General features: G+C 47.2%; 2 protein-coding genes across 4 annotated transcripts in view; one reads left to right on the forward strand and one right to left on the reverse strand.

The window, feature by feature from the left end:
- The window catches only part of zmym3 (zinc finger MYM-type containing 3), a 33,916-nt gene extending 19,671 nt beyond the window's left edge, over positions 1-14,245 (forward strand). For all 3 annotated transcript variants that reach the window (XM_008121764.2, XM_062964112.1, XM_062964111.1), the window contains 11 exons: positions 1,261-1,423; positions 1,581-1,696; positions 2,885-3,059; positions 4,469-4,615; positions 5,820-5,923; positions 6,093-6,261; positions 6,380-6,531; positions 7,026-7,140; positions 8,524-8,778; positions 8,874-9,009; positions 13,261-14,245. In XM_008121764.2, the coding sequence (XP_008119971.1) occupies positions 1,261-1,423; positions 1,581-1,696; positions 2,885-3,059; positions 4,469-4,615; positions 5,820-5,923; positions 6,093-6,261; positions 6,380-6,531; positions 7,026-7,140; positions 8,524-8,778; positions 8,874-9,009; positions 13,261-13,474 (1,746 nt within the window). In that variant the 3' untranslated portion in view covers positions 13,475-14,245. The remainder of the gene's footprint in view (positions 1-1,260; positions 1,424-1,580; positions 1,697-2,884; positions 3,060-4,468; positions 4,616-5,819; positions 5,924-6,092; positions 6,262-6,379; positions 6,532-7,025; positions 7,141-8,523; positions 8,779-8,873; positions 9,010-13,260) is intronic.
- An 85-nt stretch (positions 14,246-14,330) lies between these two features.
- On the reverse strand, positions 14,331-23,188 carry LOC100562909 (gap junction alpha-3 protein). Its single transcript, XM_003228195.4, has 2 exons — positions 21,367-23,188; positions 14,331-18,429 (listed from the first exon to the last, which is right to left on the reverse strand). The coding sequence occupies exon 2, from the start codon at positions 18,420-18,422 to the stop codon at positions 17,586-17,588; it is 837 nt and encodes a 278-aa protein (XP_003228243.1). The 5' UTR covers positions 18,423-18,429; positions 21,367-23,188; the 3' UTR covers positions 14,331-17,585.
- Positions 23,189-23,190: the final 2 nt, after the last annotated feature.

Below are 23,190 nucleotides of genomic sequence, written 5' to 3' on the forward strand. Positions count from 1 at the left end.
ACCGATGACATTTAATTCTGTTTTAATGTTTATATATTTGTAGAGTTTAAACTGTATTGAAAGGCTTTTAATGTAAGTACCCTCGAGTCTCCTTGTTAGATAGAAAAGCGAGGTACAAATAAACATAATAATGGGTTGCGTATGGCCATGTTCCAGAAGTATTCTCTCCTGACATTTTGCCCACATCTATGGCGGGCATCCTCAGAGGTTGTGAGGTTTGTTGGAAACTAGGCAAGTGGGGTTTATATATCTATAGAATGTCCAGGGTGGGAGAAAGAACTCTTGTCTGTTGGAGGCAAGTGTGAATGATGCACTTAATCACCTTGATTAGCATAGAAAAACCTTGCAGAGTTAAAGCCTGGCTGCGTCTTGCCTGGGGGAATCCTTTGTTGGGAGGTGTTAGCTGGCCCTGATTGTTTCTTGTCTGGAATTCCCCTGCTTTCTGAGTGTTGTTCTTTATTTACTGTCCTGATTATAGAGTTTTTTTGATACTGGTAACCAGATTTTGTTCATTTTTGTGGTTTCCTCCTTTCTGTTGAAATTGTCTACCTGCTTGTGGATTTCAATAGCTTCTCTGTGTAGTCTGACAAGGTGGTTGTTAGAGTGGTCCAGCATTTCTGTGTTCTCAAATAATATGCTGTGTCCAGGTTGGTTTATTAAGTGCTCTGCTATGGCTGTTTTCTCTGGTTGAATTAGTCTACAGTGCCTTTCATGTTCCTTGATTCGTGTTTGGGCATCGCAGCGTTTGGTGGTCCCTATGTAGACTTGTCCAGAGCTGCACAGTATACGGTAGACTCCTGCAGAGGTGAGAGGATCTCTCTTGTCCTTTGCTGAACGTAGCATTTCTTGAATTTTCCTAGTGGGTCTGTAGATACTTTGATGTATGGTAAGAGAAATGTCTGGAGAGAATACTTCTGGATCATGGCCATACAGCCTGGAAAACCCATAGCAACCTAGTGATTCTGGCCAAGCAAGCCTTCGACAGCACATTAAACATAATAATAGTAGTAATAATAATGACAACAACTTCCTCTGCTGGTTGGTGACCACTGAAATACATTTGAGGACCTAAAGGATCCCTGCAGAGAAAATATTAATCAAATCTATGATTAATAAAAATCTGAAAGAATTAACTGTGGAAGGCAGAGTGTAGGCTGTTTGTCCTAATAGATAACCCAGAACACAAAGAAAGTAGCTATTAGCTAGCTACCCCGGGGGCCACTGATGCGTCTCCTCCTTCTCTTCCCTCGATGCGTCCAGGTGCCTGCCAACAACAACTCCTCTGCCTCCCCTGCACCCACGCCATCCCCACCCGCTCAGCCCCCCACTCCGCGGAAGAACAAGGCAGCCATGTGCAAGCCGCTCATGCAGAATCGGGGGGTGTCCTGCAAGACCGAAATGAAGTCCAAGGGCTGCCAGACAGGTAACCCCTTTGTCCACTCCGCACCACACTTGTGGCCCATTCTGCCTTGGAAGACCTCGACGGGCCTGGAGATGGGGTTGCGCCTGTAGCTGAGGGGGTGGCACTCGGTTCATTCTGTGAAAGGAGACCCCATTTTTCATGCTTTCTCTCCTGACAGAGGACGACTGGAAGCCCCAGGTGGTGGTCCTGCCCATCCCGGTGCCCATCTTTGTGCCTGTGCCCATGAACATGTACTGCCAGAAAGTGCCCGTGCCCTTCTCCATGCCCATCCCGGTGAGTGGGGTTTCAGGGGCTTTCACCTATCCTGCCCGCTGTCATGACATAGAGTCTCAACCAATTCAACATAGTTTGTGTCGGCCACAAAAACCAAGTATCTAGAGTGGAACAACTACTTTCAAAGTAAGCACCACAGAATTAAACAGGAAAAAACACTTCCAAACCAGGAACATTTTTTTTTCTGTTTTTGTTGCACATAGTGTAAGAGTTAGGAATTTGGAGCGGCGGGGGGTAAGAGACACAAGGAGTGGGAACCAAGGACATTTCCAAAGGGATGGTGTGAGAACACTGGTGTAATGTTGTGGTTAGTGCACCAAGGGGCCTCTGGTGGCTCAGTGTGTTAAAGTGCTGAGCTGCTGAACTTGCAGACAGAAAGGTCCCAGGTTCAAACCCGGGGAGCGGAATGAGCACCCACTGTTAGCTCCAGCTTCTGCCAACCTAGCAGTTCGAAAACATGCAAATGTGAGTAGATCAATAGGTACCACTCTGGCGGGAAGTTAACAGCATTCCATGCAGTCATGCTGGCCACATGACCTTGGAGGTGTCTAAGGACAACGCCGGCTCTTCGGCCTAGAAATGGAGATGAGCACCAACCGCCAGAGTCGGACATGACTGGGCTTAACGACAGAGAAACCTTTACCTTTACTACCAAGGAACACGTGTGTGTCATTGTCATGGTAACCTGACACTGACCAATGAACACCACGGCTCCAAATTTTGAATGTTAAGACTCGTAGAACCCTAGAGTTGGAAGAGGCCCCAAGTCCAACCCCCTTCCTTCTGCAAGACAGGAAGACACAATCCGATCCCGCCTGACAGGGGGCCATCAGGCTTCCTTTTTATAGTCAGAGTTCTAGAATTAGAAGAGACCCCAAAGGCCATCTAGTCCACTCCCCAGCCAAGCAGGAAGATACTATCCAAGCCTTCTGGACAGATGGCCATCCAGCATCTCCTTAAAAACCTCCAGAGAAGGAGGCCACCAAACCTCCAGGCTGCAGCTTATTTCCCTGCTGTACTCTTTTTTATAAATCATGTAACTTTCACCGATCTCTCAGTCCTGACAACAATGTGGTGTGTAGTTTGCCTTTGCTGTCGATACAAATAAAGCAATTGACTGCTCACCAGTGAGGCTTTGCTTCTGAGCTTTCCTCCCTGACCCTTCTGCCCCGCTTTGCCCCCTTTGAGGTGCCTGTGCCAATGTTCCTGCCCACTACGCTGGAGAGCACGGAGAAGATCGTGGAGACCATCGAGGAGCTGAAGGTGAAGATCCCCTCCAACCCGCTGGAGGCCGACATCCTGGCCATGGCCGAAATGATCGCTGAGGCAGAGGAGCTGGACAAAGCCTCGTCGGACCTCTGTGGTAGGCTTGAGCCCGGATCCATTTTTGGCCAATCCGGCTTCTTCTGTTTGTTCAGGTGCCTGTAACGGCAAGGGACCAGCCGTTACGGATTCCCGTCTGTAACGGGATCACGTAGCAGCCGATCGCTGCTCCTCCTCTTCTGTTTGGCACTACAGTTTAATCTTTTTATTTTCCTTTATTTCCTTGATTCATTTTATTTAGTGGGACTGCCTGGGGGTTGGGGACGTGTGAGGATGGGTGTGTGGGGTGTGTGTGGGCATTTGGGGATCTGGGAGAGTCACCCTTTTAGCATTTTTCTCTTTCCCTTCCTCTTCTTCAAGTACTTCTAAAAGATGATGATGATGATGATGATAATAATAATAATAATAATAATAATAATAATAATAAATCCCAGCAAACAAAAAGAAAACCCTCATTCTCTGAAAACTACTAGCACCTAGTCACCTCTCCTCTAGAGTAGAAAGAAACAGCTTTAATGAAGCATTAAACCCGGTCTCCTACAGACAGAAGGGAAGGGATTGTAGAAAGAGTGGTATATTAACTCTGATGCTTTTAATCCAGGTCTTAATAAAGGATATGGAAGGCAAGCCTGTGGGAAGTCCCCCCCCCCCCCATAATGGGCCAGATAGGGTACTTTCTTAACCCCATTGGTGATACCAAGGCTCCCTTGAAGAGAAAAGAAAGGCTCTGAGGAATTGCAAGGGGAGCCTCGTAAGTTCCCCATTGCCTCCAATGGGACATTTAGCCACATTTTTTGGCTATGGACCTAAAATGCCTATCTGACTACTCATCCGTTTTCAGGAGTTGTGTGAAAATAGATATGGGGTCTACCGGTATTCGGCCAGCAGAAACGGATTGAGGTTTAGCCGAAATACACAAGCCTACTCTGTGGTAGGCTCCCGCGGCATTTTGTTGACCTATGTTATGGAGAATGAGGGTGTAGTACATGCTGTTTGGCAAATAAAAAAACAGCAAAACACACAGGAGGGTTTTCAATACCTCCTGAAAGTACAGATCTCAGGATTCCAAAGGATGGTGCCTTGGGATCAAAGTGCTGCCATGGTGTGATGTGGGAGAGACTAGCAACCCTCACAGGCCTATTTAAAGTGTTCAGCCTTTAAGCTTGCATCCCTGTTTATTTTGATGCAGTAAATGCTGCAGGACAGCTTCATACCCCTTTCGCCAGTGGAACCAAACCCAACAGTTAAACCAATCCTGTTTTTTAGTCTCTCACCAAGCATTCTGAGGGCTGTAATTGGATGGCATACACTAGGTAACCCTTTCATCTCCTCACAATCACTGCCTACCAGTTTCCAACAGTTTAGCTGGTAAAATCACTACCTTTTTTTCCAATCCCAACTGGGTCCTCCTGGGTGGGTCTGGTACCTGATTCATGTTTGTCTCCACAGATCTGGTGAGCAACCAAAGCGCGGAGGGCCTCCTGGAAGACTGCGACCTCTTTGGGCCAGCCAGAGACGACGTGCTGGCCATGGCGGTCAAGATGGCCAACGTCCTGGATGAGCCGGGCCAAGACCTGGAAGCGGACTTCCCCAAAAGTGAGGGTTAAAGACACCTGGGCGGTTGGGAATAAGGAGCAGGAATGGAGCCCTGCTGTCTCACCTCCTGTTCTGTGGAGGGAATACTTGAATGAAGCCAGCGATCTGCTTTAGCCGTTATGGTCTGCAGTCTCTTGCCTTTTTGGAGAGTTCCCACAAGCAAACAAAACTTTTGCCATTGACACAAATACGGTACTGTTTTAGCACAGCAGGAAGGAAAAGTGTTATCCCCCATCATAGAAACATGGGGCTGGAAGAGACCCCAAGTACCATCCAGTCCAACCCTCTGCCAAGTTCTCTTGACAGAAGGAGACTCCACCTCAATTCAGATGGCTTAAGAAGCACAGTGGATGCTCCTGTGACCCTATGAATCCATGCCTTCTGTTGGCCTTGTCCGTCCATTAAATTCCCAAGGTCTCCAGGCTGGTTGGCCAGCTAAACATGGCCACCTTCTGAGCGCTTGAAGGCTTGTGGATAGAAGCCAGGGTTGGTTTCTTGTCAAAAGCAGACCTTGTGTAGTTTCCTTACTTTTATCAACCAGCTCTCCAATGCCAGGCCTTGCTGGCTGTTATTTATTTATTTATTTGTTTGTTTACAGTATTTATATTCTGCCCTTCTCACCCCGAAGGGGACTCAGGGCGGATCACATTATACATACATAGGGCAAACATTCAATGCCCATAAACACATCAAACAGAGACCGAGACAGACAGACGCAGAGGCAATTCAACCTTCTCCTGAGGGGATGTTCGATTCTGGCCACAGGGGGGAGCAGCTGCTTCATCATCCACTCTGATGGCACTTCCTTATTCCAGCTCGTAAATTAGTTAAACTTGCCTCCCCACTTTTTTTATAAGTGGTACCTTATTTCCTACTTGATAGATGCAACTATCTTTTGGGTTGCCAGGTCAGCAACGAGCAGGGGCTATTTTTTATTTTTAATTGACGGGTACTCACCCCGCCACGGGCTGGCCTCGAACTCATGACCTCATGGTCAGAGTGATTTATTGCAACTGCTCAACAGCCTGCGCCACAGCCCTGGCTAGGGGAATTTGGGAATTGTTTGTCAAAAGACAAAATGTTTCCAAGTTCTGCTCAAGAACAGCATCTCCCAGGGGTAAGGGGTCTCTGCTGTGAATGCTCTGGAAACCTTTGGAAGGTTGCATGCATCTTTGGGGCACCTTCTGCTTCCCTCCCTCCCCAGATCCCTTGGACATTAACCCCAGCGTGGATTTCCTCTTCGACTGTGGCCTGGTGGGTCCAGAAGATGTCTCCGCAGAACAGGACCTGCCTCGGGCCATCCGCAAGGTGCGTTCGCATGGGGTCCTCCCACCGAGTAGTGGAGAAGCAGATTTAGATGTGGAAAGGATTTGGGAAATCTTCTCCTTCTTCCCTCCTGCATTTTGGGAGAGGCATGCCCTGTGTGCCCTCTGCCCTACTCAGCTACCTCCTGCTCTCCCCCTTCTCCTCCAAACAGGGCCAGAAGCGGCTGGTGCTTTCGGAGAGCTGTTCGCGGGACTCCATGAGCAGCCAGCCCAGCTGCGCGGTGCTCAACTATTCCTATGGGGTGAACGCCTGGAAGAGCTGGGTCCAGGCCAAGTACGCCGGGGGCGAAACCAGCAAAGGAGACGAGCTGCGCTTTGGCCGTAAGTCGGGGAACAGAAGGGGGATGGGGGAAAGGCCTGGTGGGGCAGGCGTAAGAGAAGGAGGGGCTCTGCAGGAAACTTTGAGGCCTAAGCCTTCATCTCATCGCTCTCCCTGCAGCCAAGCCCATGCGGATCAAGGAGGACATCTTGGCCTGCACTGCGGCGGAACTGAATTACGGCCTAGCCCAGTTTGTCAAGGAGATCACGCGGCCCAACGGTGAACGATACGAGCCGGACAGCATCTATTACCTCTGCCTTGGCATCCAGCAGGTGATGATGCCTTTATCCCATATGGGGATGGTGCCTTCATCCCATATTTCAGGGCCAGAAGCAATGGAAAGCCACAAAGAGCATGCCTCTCTCCGTACTTGTCTCTCACACTCACCCCAAAAGGAAAGAGCAATCCTTTTTTTTACTGTCTCTCCATTCTGTGTGAAAATCATTGGCACTTTCTTCATTGTGTTGTTCAGGGGTCCCCAAACTAAGGCCTGGGGGCTTTATGCGGCCCATCAAAGCCAACGGTCCGAAGGATCGTGAACTGGCCCCCTGTTTAAAAAGTTTGGGGACCCCTGGTTGAAGGCTTTCTCCATTATCTGGCCAGTTGAACAGGGTAGAATGGTGCCTTTCCACAGTTCTCCTTGTCTTCTATACCCGATGCACAATTTCACCTGATGAATGGGGTGTAGGGGCAAAGGAAGACCATTGCTGCCCATCTGGTCTAAACCTTTGGCCTTGTCTCCCTCTCTGTCCAACTACTTCCTCAGTATCTGCTGGAGAACAACCGTATGGTGAACATCTTCACAGACCTCTACTACTTGACCTTCGTGCAAGAGCTGAACAAGATCCTGAGTGGCTGGCAGCCCACGATCCTGCCCAACAGTACGTGGTGGTGGTTGTGTTGGTGGGGGTTTCTCTCTCTGTGTGTCTCTGAGCCAAAACTTGGTGGTGTCCATGCTCTGATTGGCTGAGAATGAACACAACCATTGACTACAATTCAGAACCCTCTCTTGCAATTTGGCTTACTCTATATACTCAAGTATAAGCCTAGTTTTTCAGCCGTTTTTTTAAGACTGAAAAAGCCCCCCTCGGCTTATACTCGGGTGTGGGTCCTGGTTGACTTATATTTGGGTCAGCTTATACTCGAGAATATATGGTACATTTGTTATTTTTCTCTATTATTGGTATTATTACATTTATTATTTTTCTCTATTATTGTTGCTACTATTACATTTATTTTACTCTATTATTATTATTACAGTAGAGTCTCACTTATCCAACATAAACGGGCCAGCAGAATGTTGGATAAGTGAATATGTTGGATAATAAGGAGAGATTAAGGAAAAGCCTAATAAACATTAAATTAGGTTATGATTTTACAAATTAAGCACCAAAACATCATGTTATACAACAAATTTGACAGAAAAAGTAGTTCAATACGCAGTAATGCTATGTAGTAATTACTGTATTTATGAATTTAGCACCAAAATATCACGATGTATTGAAAGCATTGACTACAAAAATGCATTGGATAATCCAGAATGTTGGATAAGCGAGTGTTGGATAAGTGAGACTCTACTGTATTAATAATAATAATACATTTATTATTTCACTCTGATCTTATTATTATTATTACATTTATTATTTTACTCTATTTATTATTACATGTATTATTTTACTCTATCATTATTAAAAGGATGCATAAGCACATTTACATTGAAGAAGATGAGAATAATGATTTGATCAGAGTTGGACAGTCTTATCTTAAATTTGAGCTTTATGTAAATATTCAAAAACATGTAACCTACCGATGCCTCAATTAATGTAATTTTATTGGTAACTACTTTTATTTCTGAAATTTACCACCCTCGGTTTATACTTGAGTCAATGTTTTCCCAGTTTTTTTGTGGTAAAATTAGGTGTCTCGGCTTATATTCGGGTCGGCTTATACTCGAGTATATACGATACTTTAAAAACTTAAAATACTTCTAAAAAATCAGTAGATGGGTGAATTGGTTTGAAACTTGGCAGGTCTGCAGTTGAAAATGGGGTCTACAACTGGGGTAGGTTTCATGCAGATAGGCCTGAAAACGAACCCAAAAATGGCATGCTTTTTGTCCCGAGTGCACATGACTAGAAGGCACCCAAAACCCTGGGTTAAAAACAAAGAGTGGCTCTTCCTAACTGGTGGGTTTGTGGCCCCGGTGCCCCTGCTGTGGCTTCCTGCCTGCCTGCCTGTCTCTGAGTGTGGCCGTGTCCTTGCAGACATGGTTTTCTCACGAGTGGAAGAGGAGCACCTCTGGGAGTGCAAGCAGCTGGGCGTCTATTCCCCCTTCGTCCTCCTCAACACCCTCATGTTCTTCAACACCAAGTTCTTTGGGCTGCAGACGGCTGACGAGCACATGCAGCTCTCCTTCACCAACGTCGTGCGGCAGTCGCGCAAGTGCGCCACGCCGCGGGGCACCACCAAGGTGGTGAGCATCCGCTACTACGCTCCCGTGCGGCACCGGAAGGGGCGAGGTAGGGAACGGTCCCCCCCAACCCCGCACACGTGTGTGCCCCCCCTCCCTCCTTGGGCCTGGTTTCGGCCGGAACTGACCGCTTCTTCCCCTCAGACGCCGGCGGAGGCAGCGGTGCCCTCGGCAAGCGGAAGCGGGAGGAGGATGTGGCGCCGGTCTTGGAGCAGAGAGAGAACCGCATGAACCCCCTGCGCTGCCCGGTCAAGTTCTACGAGTTCTATCTCTCCAAATGGTAAGGACTTTAGGAGGCAGGCCCTTTTCCTTTTGAATTTAAGTGTTCATTTATAAAGACACTAGCTGTGCCCAGCCACGCGTTGCTGTGGCGTTGTCTGGTGGTGTTGGTGAGAACTTGTTGAGGATGGATGGCCATCTGTCAGGCGTGCTTGGATTGTATCCTCCTGCGTGGTAGAAGGAAGTTGATCTGGATGATCCTTAGGGGTCACTCCAAACCTTAGGATTGTATGATGATGATGTTATTATTATTATTATTATTAGTAGTAGTAGTAGTAGTAGTAGTAGTATTGAGAGGCTGGGTGGCCATCTGTTGGGAGTGCTTGGATTGTGTCTTGCATGGCAGAATTGGGTTGGACTGGACGGCCTTTAGGGATGTCTCCTAACTGTCTGATGCTATGATTTGATGTGTATTATTATTGTGCAGATATTGGATGGCCATCTGTGAGGAGTGGTTGGATTGTGTCCTCCTGCATGATATAAGGAAGTTGAACTGGATGATCCTTTGGGGTATCTGCTAACCTTAGGATTGTATTATTAATTATTATTATTATTGTTATTATTATTATTATTGAGAGGCTGGATGGCCGTCTGTTGCTGAGTAGGTTGCTAGGAGACCAAGTGGGCAGAGCTTAGCCTTCTAACTGGCAGCAATTGGATAAAAGCAATTATTCCTCTCCCTCTAATTAGGACTTTATTTTTCTTTTCTTTTTGTTGTATGAACATAGAGGCATGGATGAGGGGTTGTGTTGCCAAGTTTAGTGTTTCTGGGATGTGTAGTTTTGTTGTTTTGTCCTAGGCCGAAATTTCATTACCCTTTTATATATATATATACTAGCTGTGTCCGGCCACGCGTTGCTGTGGCAAAGTATGGTGGTATGGGAAATAAAGTATTGAGGAATTGGTGGTAGTTAAGGTAAAGGGTAAAGGTTTTCTCCTGACATTAAGTCCAGTTGTGTCCGACTGCACACTGAAGTGGATTATATGGCAGTGTGGAGTCAAGATAATCCAGTTCAAAGCAGATAATAAAAGATTATAAATGGGTTATATAGCTGTGTGGAAGGGCCTTGAGTCTACACTGCCATATAATCCAGTTCAAATCAGATAATCTGTATCTTATAGGCAGTGTGGAAGAGACCCAAGTGAGGCCTAACTCTGCCTGTCCCCTGGACTGAGTGGGTTGCTAGGAGACCAAGTGGGTGGAGCTTGGCCTTTTAACTGGCAGCAATTGGATAACAACAATTATTCCTCTCCCTCTAATTAGGACTTTATTTTTCTTTTCTTTTTGTTGTATGAATGTAGAGGCATGGATGAGGCGTTGTGTTGCCAAGTTTAGTGTTTCTGGGATGTGTAGTTTTGTTGTTTTTCTCTAGGCCGAAATTTCATTACCCTTTTATATATAGAGATTTCCATACTGCCTTTGGAGCCCCTGATGGCACAGTGTGTTAAAGTGTTGAGCTGAACTTTTATCTTCTAGTCGGGATTGTAAGCAATAAAACAAATTGAACAATCACAGCCCAATTAAGGTGGAGTCAATAAAGTAGAAAGTGATATAAAAATCAAAGCAGCCACGCCAGTTCACAGGAATATTAATTAGAAGGGAAAGCCAATAAAGGCAACAAGTTTGATAAAAGGATGCCAGTCCATGCAGCCAACCAGAGTCACAGCATGGCCTTCCCTTGGTAAAGGAGGAACCTTTGGTGAAGACAGACTGCAAGGCCTTCTCTGTGCTAGCACCCAAGCAGTATTATCTTTATTATATTATTATTATTACATTATAACACACTGGTGGAGCCCCGGTGGCGAAGTGCGTTAAAGTACTGAGCTGGAGACCAAAAGGTCCCAGGTTCAAACAGAGTGAGTGCCCGCTGTTAGCTCCAGCTCGTTCTCAGCATCTGAGACACAGACCTCAGAAGGAAGCCAGAATCTTGAAAATCTTAAGCTTACATTTAAGAAATAAGATTGTGGGGAGAAGAAAGAGATGCCAAGAGGATCCTCTAGAAAACACTCAACCTAGTTGGGCTCTGCATTTGCAATATTATATATTATATAATTATATATTATATCATATTATATGATTATATACAATGATGTTATATTATTAGTACAGTATAATTATTATTATAAATTATGTATACGTAATATATTGGGCCCCTGGTGGCACAGTTTGTTAAAGTGCTGAGCTGCTGAACTTGCAGACTGAAAGGTGCCAGGTTCAAATACCGGGAGTGGCTTGAGCACCCGCTGTTAGCTCCAGCTCCTGCCAACCTAGCAGTTCGAAAACATGCCAATGTGAGTAGATCAATAGGTACCGCTCCGACGGGAAGGTAACGGCGCTCCATGTAGTCATGCCGGCCACATGACCTTGGAGGTGTCTACGGACAACGCCGGCTCTTCGGCTTAGAAATGGAGATGAGCACCAACCCCTAGAGTCAGTCACGACTGGACTTAATGTCAGGGGAAAACCTTTACCTTTTATCTTTGTGTCTAACCTCCTCCATAAGTGCCCTCAAGGTGGTTTGTAACAATAACACAAAATACAGGAAGGAAAAAATGAGGCTGTAGAAACAAACAAAAGATATCACAATTAACAAACAAATTAAACCCACTGAAAGCCTGGTAAAATATATATTGTCTGCACTGCCCACATATGAAAAAAAAATTACTAGAAGGTATTAACTATGGTGAGCAATGCAATAATTGAATGCAGAGGTGGTTACATTGCAAAACCTGAGTCATAGTTACGCTGTTATGAATCTGGGTTAGAATCCCTGCATAATTTCCATTTAAGAAGGACAAAATCTTCCTTGAGAAGACAAAGAGAATTACAAATTAGAGAGTAAAAGATATGCATGTTCAAAACGTTAGTTTTCATGCTGGTGGATACCTGCTTCACCTTTATATCTCACCATAGAATTTACCTATCTGCTTTTATAATGATAATAACAATAAGTAAAGTTAAAGGATTTTCCCTGACATTAAGTCCAGTCGTGTCCGACTCTGAGGGTTGGTGCTCATCTCCATTTCTAAGCAGAAGAGCCGGCATTGTCCGTAGACACCTCCAAGGTCATGTGGCCGGCCACCAAGGGATCCCGATAATTACAATAACAATTATTATAATTGTTGTTATTATTGTTATCATTATTACCATCATTACATCCACTTAAAAGTGCTAGTCAAGTTCAAATTAATCACACAAAATGTTATTATTATTATTAATAATAATAATAATAGTAATAATAATAATAATAATGTGATTAATGCAAAGCCAGCCCAGGCTAGAAGGCAAGCCCTTTCTTGATCACTGGAATTAGCCTTGCTGCCACTATATTTGGACTTTTAAAGTTAGAAGGGCACACTGTCTGCATGTGGTTGGTGCCTGTATAGCAATAGCTAAAGCCATCTGGAGCAGACAGCCTGTAGAGTTAAGAACAGGGGTCCTCAAACTTTTTAAGTGGAGGGCCAATTCACAGTCCCCCAGACTGTTGGGGGGCCGGACTATGAAACAGTCCAAAATTAGGATTGTTGTTGTTGAGTGCCTTTAAGTCATTTCAGACTTAGGTCAACCCTAAGTCTATAAAGTTTAGGACAGGGGCCAGGTAAATGAGGCCTTAGTTTGGCGACCCCTGATCTACATGATCTCAAGACCATAGGTAAGTAATAAGACCTCCAAAAACCACCCAGATGGTGTCATAAGACCATCAGTAAGGAAAGGGACCTTCAAAGACCATCTAGATGATCTCATAAGGCCATCATAAGACTATAGATAAGGAAAGGGACCTCAAAGACCATTGAAATAGTCTCATATGACCACAGGTAAGGAAAGTGATGGTCTCATAAGGCCATAGCTAAGCAAAGAGACCTTCAAAGACCATCTAGATGATCTCATAAGACCACAGGTAAGCAAAGAGACTTCCAAAGACCAGGTAGACTTAGGTCAACCCTAAGTCTAAAGTTTAGGACAGGGGCCAGGTCAATGATCTTGGAGGGCCGCATCTGGCCCCCGGGCCTTAGTTTGGGGACCCCTGGTTAAGAAGTTGTGCCCAAGATTTTAGAACGCAATTTGCATAGAATCAGTCACTTTAGATTAGTATTTAATGGCCTTGCAGCTTCAAGGTCTGGCTGATTCCTGCCTGGGGAATCCTTTGTTGGGAGATGTCAGCTGGCCCTGATTGTTTCATGTCTGGAATACTTTATATTTTTCCCTATTGACGTCGGTTTTGTGCACCTCTTCCTGTCTGCCCCTTTCTAGTCCCGAGAGCCTTCGGAGCCGCAACGATGTCTTCTACCTGCAGCCAGAGCGGTCGTGCATCGCGGAGTCGCCACTGTGGTACTCGGTCATCCCTATGGACAAAAGCATGCTAGAGAGCATGCTCAACCGGATCCTGGCCGTGCGTGAGATCTACGAGGAGCACAGCCGCGGAGGAGGAGGAGGAGGGGGCGGCCTGGACGACGACATGGACTGAGGGCCAGAGGGGGACCGGCACCACTCTGGCCAGTTGTTTTTTGGGAGGAGGGGACGGGGACTTTGGGGGTAGCGCCGGGACCGTTGGGCAGCCGTGTCGGACTCGGTGACGGTTAAGAGCCCCTTTTTGGAGTGGGTCCGCACCACGCAACGCCAGCGTCTCCCTCCCTTTGCCCCTTTCCCTGCCGCCGAGGAGTGCCTCATGCTTGTTTGCCACTCTCTCTGGCACCAAACTCATGGACAAGGCAAATAAGTCTTGTCCGGAAAGGGAGATAGTAGCAGAGAAGTTATCCTAGCAGACTCTGGGCAGTTTGTGGGCACAATCCATTGTTAACGGGGGCAAGAAGGGTGCCCGTTCTCACCTTCTTGTCCACCCATTTCTTGAAGACTCCCTTTCTCTCTTGTTTGTTGGAGGAATGGAACATCTAGAGCCTCTCATGACTCTCGGGGCTTCGTTTTGCTTTGTTTGGGAGCCCAGCCTCCCCCCCCCTTTTGCCTCTCTGTGTGTGTTGCAGCGTTGAACCCTCCCTGAGCTATGGCCGGTGGTGGTGCTGGTGGTGTTGGTGCCCGTCTGTGAGCCTTGTACATATTGTCCTGGCCCCAGCCCTCTGTCCATGTCCTCGTTGCCAGTGAGCCAGTTGCGGGTCTCTTTGTCGTCATCGTCCGTAGTGAAAACGGGGCGCTAGGACCCGCCTCCCCCTCCCCTCCTTGAGCCCCCTTCTCCCCACGTTTCTCTGGAAACCGTTCATTTCAAATAAAGGCACAAAACAGACCTGCCGGCCTTTGCTTTTCATTTTGGCAGGAGGATCCTCCTCAATCTTTTTCTCTTTATTATTCCCTTCTCTCCCTCTTCACCCCAAAGACGGCATAGAAAACCAGAACCATTAGGTTAACGCACTGCAAAGCAATGACTCTATGCATTCTGAGTTGTCTTTGTTTAAAGTTAGGGTTAGGATTAGGGTTAGGCTTAGGAGCCCCGGTGGCGAAGTGTGTTAAAGCACCGAAAAGTCCCAGGTTCAAATCCTGGGAGCGGAGTGAACGCCCGCTGTTGCTCCAGCTTCTGCCAACCTAGCAGTTCGAAAACATGCCAATGTGAGTAGATCAATAGGTACCGCTCCGGCGGAAAGGTAATGGCGCTCCAAGCAGTCATGCCAGCCACATGACCTTGGAGGTGTCTACAGACAACGCCGGCTCTTCGGCTTAGAAATGGAGATGAGCACCAACCCCCAGAGTCAGACATGACTGGACTTAACGTCAGGGGAAACCTTTACCTTTACCTAACACACGGGTACCACACTGTGTTAAAAGTACTGAGCTGCTGAACTTGCAGACTGAAAGGTGCCAGGTTCAAATCCTGGGAGCAGAATGAGCGCCCGCTGTTAGCCCCAGCTCCTGCCAAGCTAGCAGTTCAAAAACATGCCAATGTGAGTAGATCAATAGGTACCGCTCCGGCGGAAAGGTAACGGCGCTCCAAGCAGTCATGCCGGCCACATGACCTTGGAGGTGTCTACGGACAACGCCGACTCTTCGGCTTAGAAATGAAGATGAGCACCAACCCCCAGAGTCGGACATTACTGGACTTAACGTCAGGGGAAACCTTTACCTTTTAACTCCCAGGCATGGGCAAACTCCAGCCCTCCAGGTGTTTTGGACTTCAACTCCCACAATTCCTAATTGTTGCATTCCTCAAAACCCTTGTCCTGCCCCTCTTCCTTACAAATAAGCGTCTCAACACAAGACTTAGGGACTTTGCAAAATGAATTTGTGCCAAACATCTTGGACGCAGAGGGCAGCATCTATTGTGCTGACAACGTTTTGACACCCAGTTTTTCTTGCAGAGACTGATTTTTCATCACAAATTCCTGAAATGGGGCAAACCCATTGCAAGACACACAGAATGCATGGTTGTCTTGTGCAATAGGTTTCAGAAGCTGTTTTGTGAAGGAGCGAAATAAGCCAAGGATGTCCTGGCAAAGTCCGGCTTTATTTCCATATTGCCTTGGAGGGGCCCTGGGTCACTTTGGGAGGTCAGTTGTGCTGCTTTCTGGCCGCTGGAGGGCAGCCGCAGCCGCCTTGAGCCCTCCGTCTCCACAAGGCTTCCTTTGGACATCTTTGCTCCTCGTCCCAGAAAAAGGTGATCTTTGGAAAGAGCCACAGGCAAAGCAGCAGGCCTTCAAGTCAGAGTCATCCAATCCTGGATTTGGAAGGTGACCACAAATGCCATCTAGTCCAAGCTTAAATGGCTGAGGGGGGAAAGGAAGGGGGCTGAGGCTGTTGGGAATGGTGGGAGTTGCAGTCCAAAACACCCGGAGGGCCGAAGTTTGCCCATGCCTGCTCTAGAAGACAGGTTCAGGATCTAAAATGATCTTCACAGCTTAGGGAGCTGATTGGCCAAAACGAAGAACACTGATCTCAGCAAGATGAAATGTAGGATACTACAGACTTAAAAAGTGAAATGCACAGATAGAGGATGAGTAATGTCTGGCATTAAAGCAGTCAATTTGTAAAAGAGACCTTGGAACTTGGGATTGCAACATCAATGATCCATACTTTGTTTTTTAACACAGTCGTGAGGTCAGGAGTATTGTGCTCCAAAACTGTCAGCCATTCGGAATTCGGAAGTCCCAGAATAGTTTGACATTTATTATTATTATTATTATTATTATTATTATTATTTTATTTTATTTATTTACAACATTTATATCCCGCCCTTCTCACCCGAAGGGACTCAGGGCGGCGTACACAATTGGCAACAATTCGATGCCTACACACATTTAAAACATAGCAATGAATAAAATCCAATTACAACACTTAAAACAATATAAAAATATAAAACATATAGTTAAAGTCCATTCATCCAATATCCTCGTACTGTGGCCATAAGTCAGTCTGGGTCGTCTTTATCATTTAATCATCGAAAGCCTGGGCACATAGCCATGTTTTCAGGGCTTTTCTAAAACTCAGAAGGGTTGGGGCTTGACGTATATCTCTGGGGAGGGTGTTCCACAGCCGGGGAGCCACCACCGAAAAGGCCCTCTCCCTTCTACTTCTATATTTGTGATAGTTGGGTGATAATTTAGAGCAGGCTTGGGCAAACTTCAGTTCTCCAGGTGTTTTGGACTTCAACTCCCACAATTCCTAACAGTGGTAGCTGGTTCTCCAGCTCCCAGACTATTGACTGGAGCTTCTGGGAGCTGAAGTTCAAGACATCTTCTGCAAACACAAAATGAGATGGTTTCCTGCAAGTCCCTGGCCTCTTCCATTTCCAAGAAGCCAAACCAAAGGTCCAAGAGGGAAAAGGCAAATATTATTATTATTATTATTATTATTATTATTATTATTATTATTACAGTAGAGTCTCACTTATCCATCATTATCATCATCATTTAATTACTTACGAATCGCCCTCCACTCAAGATGCTCTAGGCGATTTACAAGATAAAATTGTAAAGGATAAAAATACATACATACAAATATTGATAAAATTAGCATAGATTAAAAGCTCTAGTAAAGAGCCAGGTCTTGAGTGCTAGGGTAAAAGGCCCTAACTCACGCATGGCTCTCATGTAGGGCGGCAAGGCATTCCATAAGGCAGGGGCAGAAATAGAAAAAGCTCTGCGTCTGGTCCTTTCCAAGTGCACTTCTCTAGGAACATTCGTTTATCCAACATTCTGGATTATCCAACTCAGTCTGCCTTTTAGTAGTCAATGTTTTTGTAGTCAATGTTTTCAATACATTGTATATTTCGGTGCTAAATTTGTAAATACAGTAATTACTACATAGCATTACTGCATACTGAACTACTTTTTCTGTCAAATTTGTTGTATAACATGATGTTTTGGTGCTTAATTTGTAAAATCGTAGCCTAATTTGATGTTTAATAGGCTTTTTGTTAATCCCTCCTTATTATCAAACATATTTGCTTATGCAACGTTCTTCCGGCCCGTTTATGTTGGATAAGTGAGACTACTGTATTATTATTATTATTGCTGGATGACCATCTCTCGGGGGTGCTTTGATTGTGCTTGTCCTGCCTGGCACAAATGGGGTTGGACTGGATGGCCTTTGGGGTCTCTATGATCCGAAGAGTGCTTGCCTTGCCACAGAAGCCCTTAAACAGCCAAATCACTCGGCCTCCATTTCGCACTGGACTTGCTGGGCTTGCTGCCTCGCTTCTGGTGTCGATCCCAGTTGGGGTTTCCGATGCCGGCGACGACGTCTTTGCCCCCAGGGAGGTGGGCTGGGGTCTCTACTTCTGCCTCAGCCAGGACCTCTGATTCGGCCTGGGACCCCCGTCCTGCCCTGCTGCATTTGGCTCGGAGCACGTGGCAGACCTCCACCACGTTGAGGAGGAGCGAGAGGCAGGCCGCGGCCAGCATGAAGAGAATGAAGATGGTCTTCTCCGTGGGCCGCGAGATGTAGCAGTTGACGGCGTTGGGGCAGGGCCAGCGGCTGCAGGTGTAGAGAGGCTTCAGGCCGAAGCCGTAGAGCAGGTACTGGCCCAGGATGAAGCCCACCTCCAGCAGGGCCTTGAAGACCACGTTGCAGAGGTAGGTCTGCAGCACGGCCCCTCGCAGGCGGATCCGGCCCCAGGGGTCGCGAAGGGGGGTGCCAGCCGCAGAGAGGCCCCGCTCCCTCTCCTCCTTGCGCACCAGGTGCAGGACGTGGCCCAGGTAGACCAGGCTCGGGGTGGAGACGAAAATGATCTGCAGCACCCAGAAGCGGACGTGGGAGATGGGGAAGGTCTGGTCGTAGCAGACGCTCTGGCAGCCAGGCTGCTTGGTGTCGCAGGAGAAGTTGGACTGTTCGTCCCCCCAGACCTTCTCGGCAGCCGCCCCCAGGACCAGGATGCGGAAGATGAAGAGCACCGTCAGCCAGACCTTGCCCACCTCCGTGGAGTGCTCCTGCGCACTCTCCAGCAGCCGGCCCAGCAGGTGCCACTCGCCCATCGGGGCCCTGCAGGGAGAGAAGGCCCGTCAGAGGTCCCCACCATCGGCAGCATGCCTTCTGCCAACCCAAAGGGGCATGGGCAGACACAGATCACAGAAACAGCATCCTAGAGTTGGAAGTATTGGAAACCTCCCAAGCCTTTCACTATTTATTTGTTAATGTATACATTTGCTAACCTGTATTCTATGTGTATGTTGATTTGCCAGTTTCACTGTATCTCTTTGGTGTGGGAAGGACTATAGACATATGATGGTACTGAGCATGTTCAGACTCAGGACTCCATTTTGCATTCAGTCTGTCTCACACCTCAGTGGAGGTGGATGCAGGTGGGGCCAGGCTGTGGCGTAGGCTGGTGAGCAGCCTGCTGCAATAAATCACTCTGACCATGAGGTCATGAGTTTGAGGCCAGCCTGTGGCGGGGTGAGCACCCGTCAATTAAAAATTAAAAATAGCCCCTGCTCGTTGCTGACCTAGCAACCCGAAAGATAGTTGCATCTATCAAGTAGGAAATAAGGTACCACTTATAAAAATGGGGAGGCAAATTTAACTAATTTACGACGTTGGAATGAGGAAGTGCCATCACAGTGGATGATGAAGCAGCTGCTCCCCCCTGTGGCCAGAATCGAACATCCCCTCAGGAGAAGGTTAAATTGCCTCTGCGTCTGTCTGTCTCTGTCTCGGTTCTATGTTTATATGGGCATTGAATGTTTGCCCTATATGTATATAATGTGATCCGCCCTGAGTCCCCTTCGGGGTGAGAAGGGCAGAATATAAATACTGTAAATAAAATAAATGTTTTGCTTCGGATCTCCTTTCCAATATTAAAACATGGCTCTTGTGTCCCCTTCCCTCAGCCTTTTCTCCAAGCTAAACATCCACAGCTCCCTCAGCTGCTCCTCAGGGGGATTAATGGCTTCCAGACCTTTGACCATTTTGGTGGCCCTCTCCGGACCCCTTCCATTTCATCCATATCCGTATCTTGAATTGTCTTGTCCAGACCTGGGCACAATATCTCAGGTGAGTGACCAAAGAAGAATGGAGTGGGAGTATGACTTCCCTCAATCGAGATGAACCAACCAACTCCACTGAATCAATAAGATTTCTAAACAGTAGACTTATTCAGCCAAGGGATTCAGTGGGTTGACTTTAGTTGGGGATAAAAACTAAAAACCAGGGGATAAAAGGCTTGTGACTTGAAGGTTGGGTTGCTGACCTGAAAGCTGCCAGGTTCGAATCCCACCTGGGGAGAGTGTGGATGAGCTCCCTCTATCAGCTCCAGCTCCATGCGGGGACATGAGAGAAGCCTCCCACAAGGATGGTAAAAACATCAAAACATCCGGGCGTCCCCTGGACAACGTCCTTGCAGACGGCCAATTCTCTCACTCCAGAAGCAACTCCGGTTGCTCCTGACACGAAAAAAAAAGTAATTTGAAAAGAAACATTTCCTGCACCCAACAGGGTTCTTTGCCATTCCCTCTTTCCTTCTGGTTGGGGTCATGTTGCCTCTGCCTTTTGATGTACCTTTCGTGGCCCATTGTGCTTTTGTTTTTTGGCAGAGCCCATTGTGAGGGTGCCCCCCTCTCTCCAAAACCAAGACGTTAAAACTAATGGGTCCCATTGTTGTCTCTGACCTTTAAGTTGCAAAGAGTGCCAATGCCGGCAGACTGAGCCATTAATGCCCAAGAGAAGACTCTCTGCCACCATCGTTACCCTGAATGCCCTTTGTGCCACTACTCTGCAAGCCCTTGTGTTGGAAATGCAGTCTTTCTCCTTGAACGTGACAGGGTCCGGAGGCTGCTGGAGTCCTCCTCTGTGCAAAATAAGTAAAGCAGAGGGCACAAGGGAGTGCGGGCAGCGAAAGGAAAAGAGACTAGAGAGATGGGCCGAAACTAACAAATGCAAGATACTTCACTTCGGCAGAAAAAATGGAATGCAAAGATACAGAATGGGGGACGATGCCTGGTGTGTGCGAAAAAGACCTTGGAGTCCTTGTGGACAACAAGTTAAACACGAGCCAACAATGTGATGCGGCTGCTAAGAAAGCCAATGGGATTCTGGCCTGTGTAAATAGGAGTATAGTGTCTAGATCCAGGGAAGTCATGCTCCCCCTCTATTCTGCCTTGGTCAGACCACACCTGGAATACTGCGTCCAATTGTGGGCACCGCAGTTGAAGGGAGATGTTGACAAGCTGGAAAGCGTCCAGAGGAGGGCGACTAAAATGATTAAGGGTCTGGAGAACAAGCCCTATGAGGAGCGGCTTAAAGAGCTGGGCATGTTTAGCCTGCAGAAGAGAAGGCTGAGAGGAGACATGATAGCCATGTACAAATATGTGAGGGGAAGTCATAGGGAGGAGGGAGCAAGCTTGTTTTCTGCTGCCCTGCAGACTAGGACACGGAACAATGGCTTCATAGAATCATACAATAGTAGAGTTGGAAGAGACCTCATGGGCCATCCAGTCCAACCCCCTGCTAAGAAGCAAGAAATCGCATTCAAAGCACCCCTGACAGATGGCCATCCAGCCTCTGCTTAAAAGCCTCCAAAGAAGGAGCCTCCACCACGGCCCGGGGGAGAGAGTTCCGCTTCAAACTACAGGAAAGGAGATTCCACCTGAACATCAGGAAGAACTTCCTCACTGTGAGGGCTGTTCGGCAGTGGAACTCTCTGCTTCGGACTGTGGTGGAGGCTCCTTCTTTGGAGGCTTTTAAGCAGAGGCTGGATGGCCATCTGTCGGGGGTGCTTTGAATGCGATTTCCTGCTTCTTGGCAGGGGGTTGGACTGGATGGCCCATGAGGTCTCTTCCAACTCTACTATTCTATGATTCTGTGATTCTAAGAGAGGAGCCCAATGTGACAAACAGTGGCCCTCCTGGGATTGGGAAGATGCCAAGGATCATGGAGAGAGGAGTACATAATCAGCCCCAACCAAGCTGTAAGGAAACTCACCCCTTCCGGATGGGGAGGCTCCAAGGCTAAGCAGTTCCCATCCCAAACTCAGGTCTTCCGTCCAAGGAGGAAGAGGGGTGACTCTGTTGGGCGACGGCCCCAAAAGCTGCCCATCTCTCCAATGGACGTCGGTCTCATCCAAGCTTCGTTGGCATCAGAGCTTCATGACTGACCTGTGCGCCGTCCACTGAGCAAATGTGTCTGGCCAAGAGAGAGAGGAGAAGGGGGAGAGAGGGGTAGGGCACGGGACTTTTTATTTTTGGACCGGGCCCTTGGTTAATTATAGCCCCTCCTGCGGGGCGAATGGGCCGGGCGGCAAGGTTATATTTAGGCAGGGAGGGGGGCCTTAGAACAGCTCGCCTCTGGGAGCCACGCGGTGCTCTTGGAAGGCCCTTCATGGCCCTCATGCGCCGAGAGAGCCATGCGCCTTTCACCTCCCTCTGCCTCCCAGCAAAGTGACTTTGGGATGAAGGAGAGCAGAGTCTCGTCTCGCTGCAGCCGCCTCATCTTGTGAGCCGGCCTTGCTTGCGCCCCAGATGTGCCTACGATGAGTCCCACCTGAGGGATCAACCGCCGGAATACAGTCTAATGTCCTTCAAAGGGAGAGTTCTCCACATTCAGTGTCATTCATTGCACTCAAGAAATCAGAAGACGGCTGAGATTTCTAGGAAGATGACCCCAAACTGAGAGGGAGAGCGGACGCTCCAGAAGACAGGGTCGGGATTCAAAATGACCACAACAGATTAAAGAGCCGATTGGCAGAAACTAACCAAATTGATCTCAACAAGGAGAAATGTATACAGCAAGCCCCAACCCTTTAGAGTAGGGGTCCTCAAACTTTTGAAGCAGAGGGCCGGTCCACTATCTTTCAGACTGTTGAGGGGCCGAATTTTCATTTGAAAAAAAAAAAAAGAAAAATTCCTATGCATACTGCACATGTCTTATTTGTAGTGCAACAACAACAACAACGAAAGAACAATACAATATTTAAAAATGAAAACAATTTTAACCAACATAAACCTATCAGGATTTCAATGGAAAGTGTGGGCCTGCTACTGGCCAATGAGATAGTCAAGTTAATTAGGATTGTTGTTGTTGTGTGCCTTCAAGTCATTTCAGACTTTGGGCGAGCCTAAGTCTAAAATTAATTATTTATTTACTACATTTATATCCCACCCTTCTCACCCAGAAGGAGACTCAGAGCAGCTGTATGTACATACAATACATTATATTATTAGCATAGCACAATATTAGCATTATATATTAATATATTGAACTATACCACTATACCAGGGAGCCCTCTGATTGGACGAGGGTTCCCGCCACCATTTTAAGGACCAATCAGCGCATACGAAGGCGGGGAAAAGGTGTAGCGCGGAATTCAATCCGCGCCCCCCATATTTTTGTTATAAAAGTGGTTGCTGTAAATGTATGTTATGGTTCCTTGACGAATGATCGCGGGGGTCATCCTTTTTCAGCTGAAACTGAATAAAACAACTCAGTGTTCTTTCTTCAACATCCTGAGGGTGAGAAATTCTTTGGCTAAACCTTGATTGATCTATAGCGGCTCCCCCTCTTGCCAGGATCCTCGGACTCACGCCCGAGAGAGGAGCGGGGAACTCCCTTCAAGAAGGAAATCCCTAACTAAAAGAGCTCGACATCAGGGGAACCTCATGCCCTGCTCATTCTGGCCCCTTTTCTTTCCCAAATGGCCACTGGACTTTCCCCAGACATCATCCCAGAATGGTTCCCCTAATATTGTACATCCTGAATACCTCTTCAAAGATGTTTATTATTGTTGATGATGTTGTTATTATTATTATT

This window comes from Anolis carolinensis, unplaced genomic scaffold, assembly GCF_035594765.1.
Source record: "Anolis carolinensis isolate JA03-04 unplaced genomic scaffold, rAnoCar3.1.pri scaffold_12, whole genome shotgun sequence".
NCBI lineage: Eukaryota > Metazoa > Chordata > Lepidosauria > Squamata > Dactyloidae > Anolis > Anolis carolinensis.

Coding starts and splice junctions, on each gene's coding strand:
- LOC100562909 (XM_003228195.4), bottom strand. CDS start 18,422: ATGGGCGAGTGGCACCTGCTGGGCCGGCTGCTGGAGAGTGCGCAGGAG.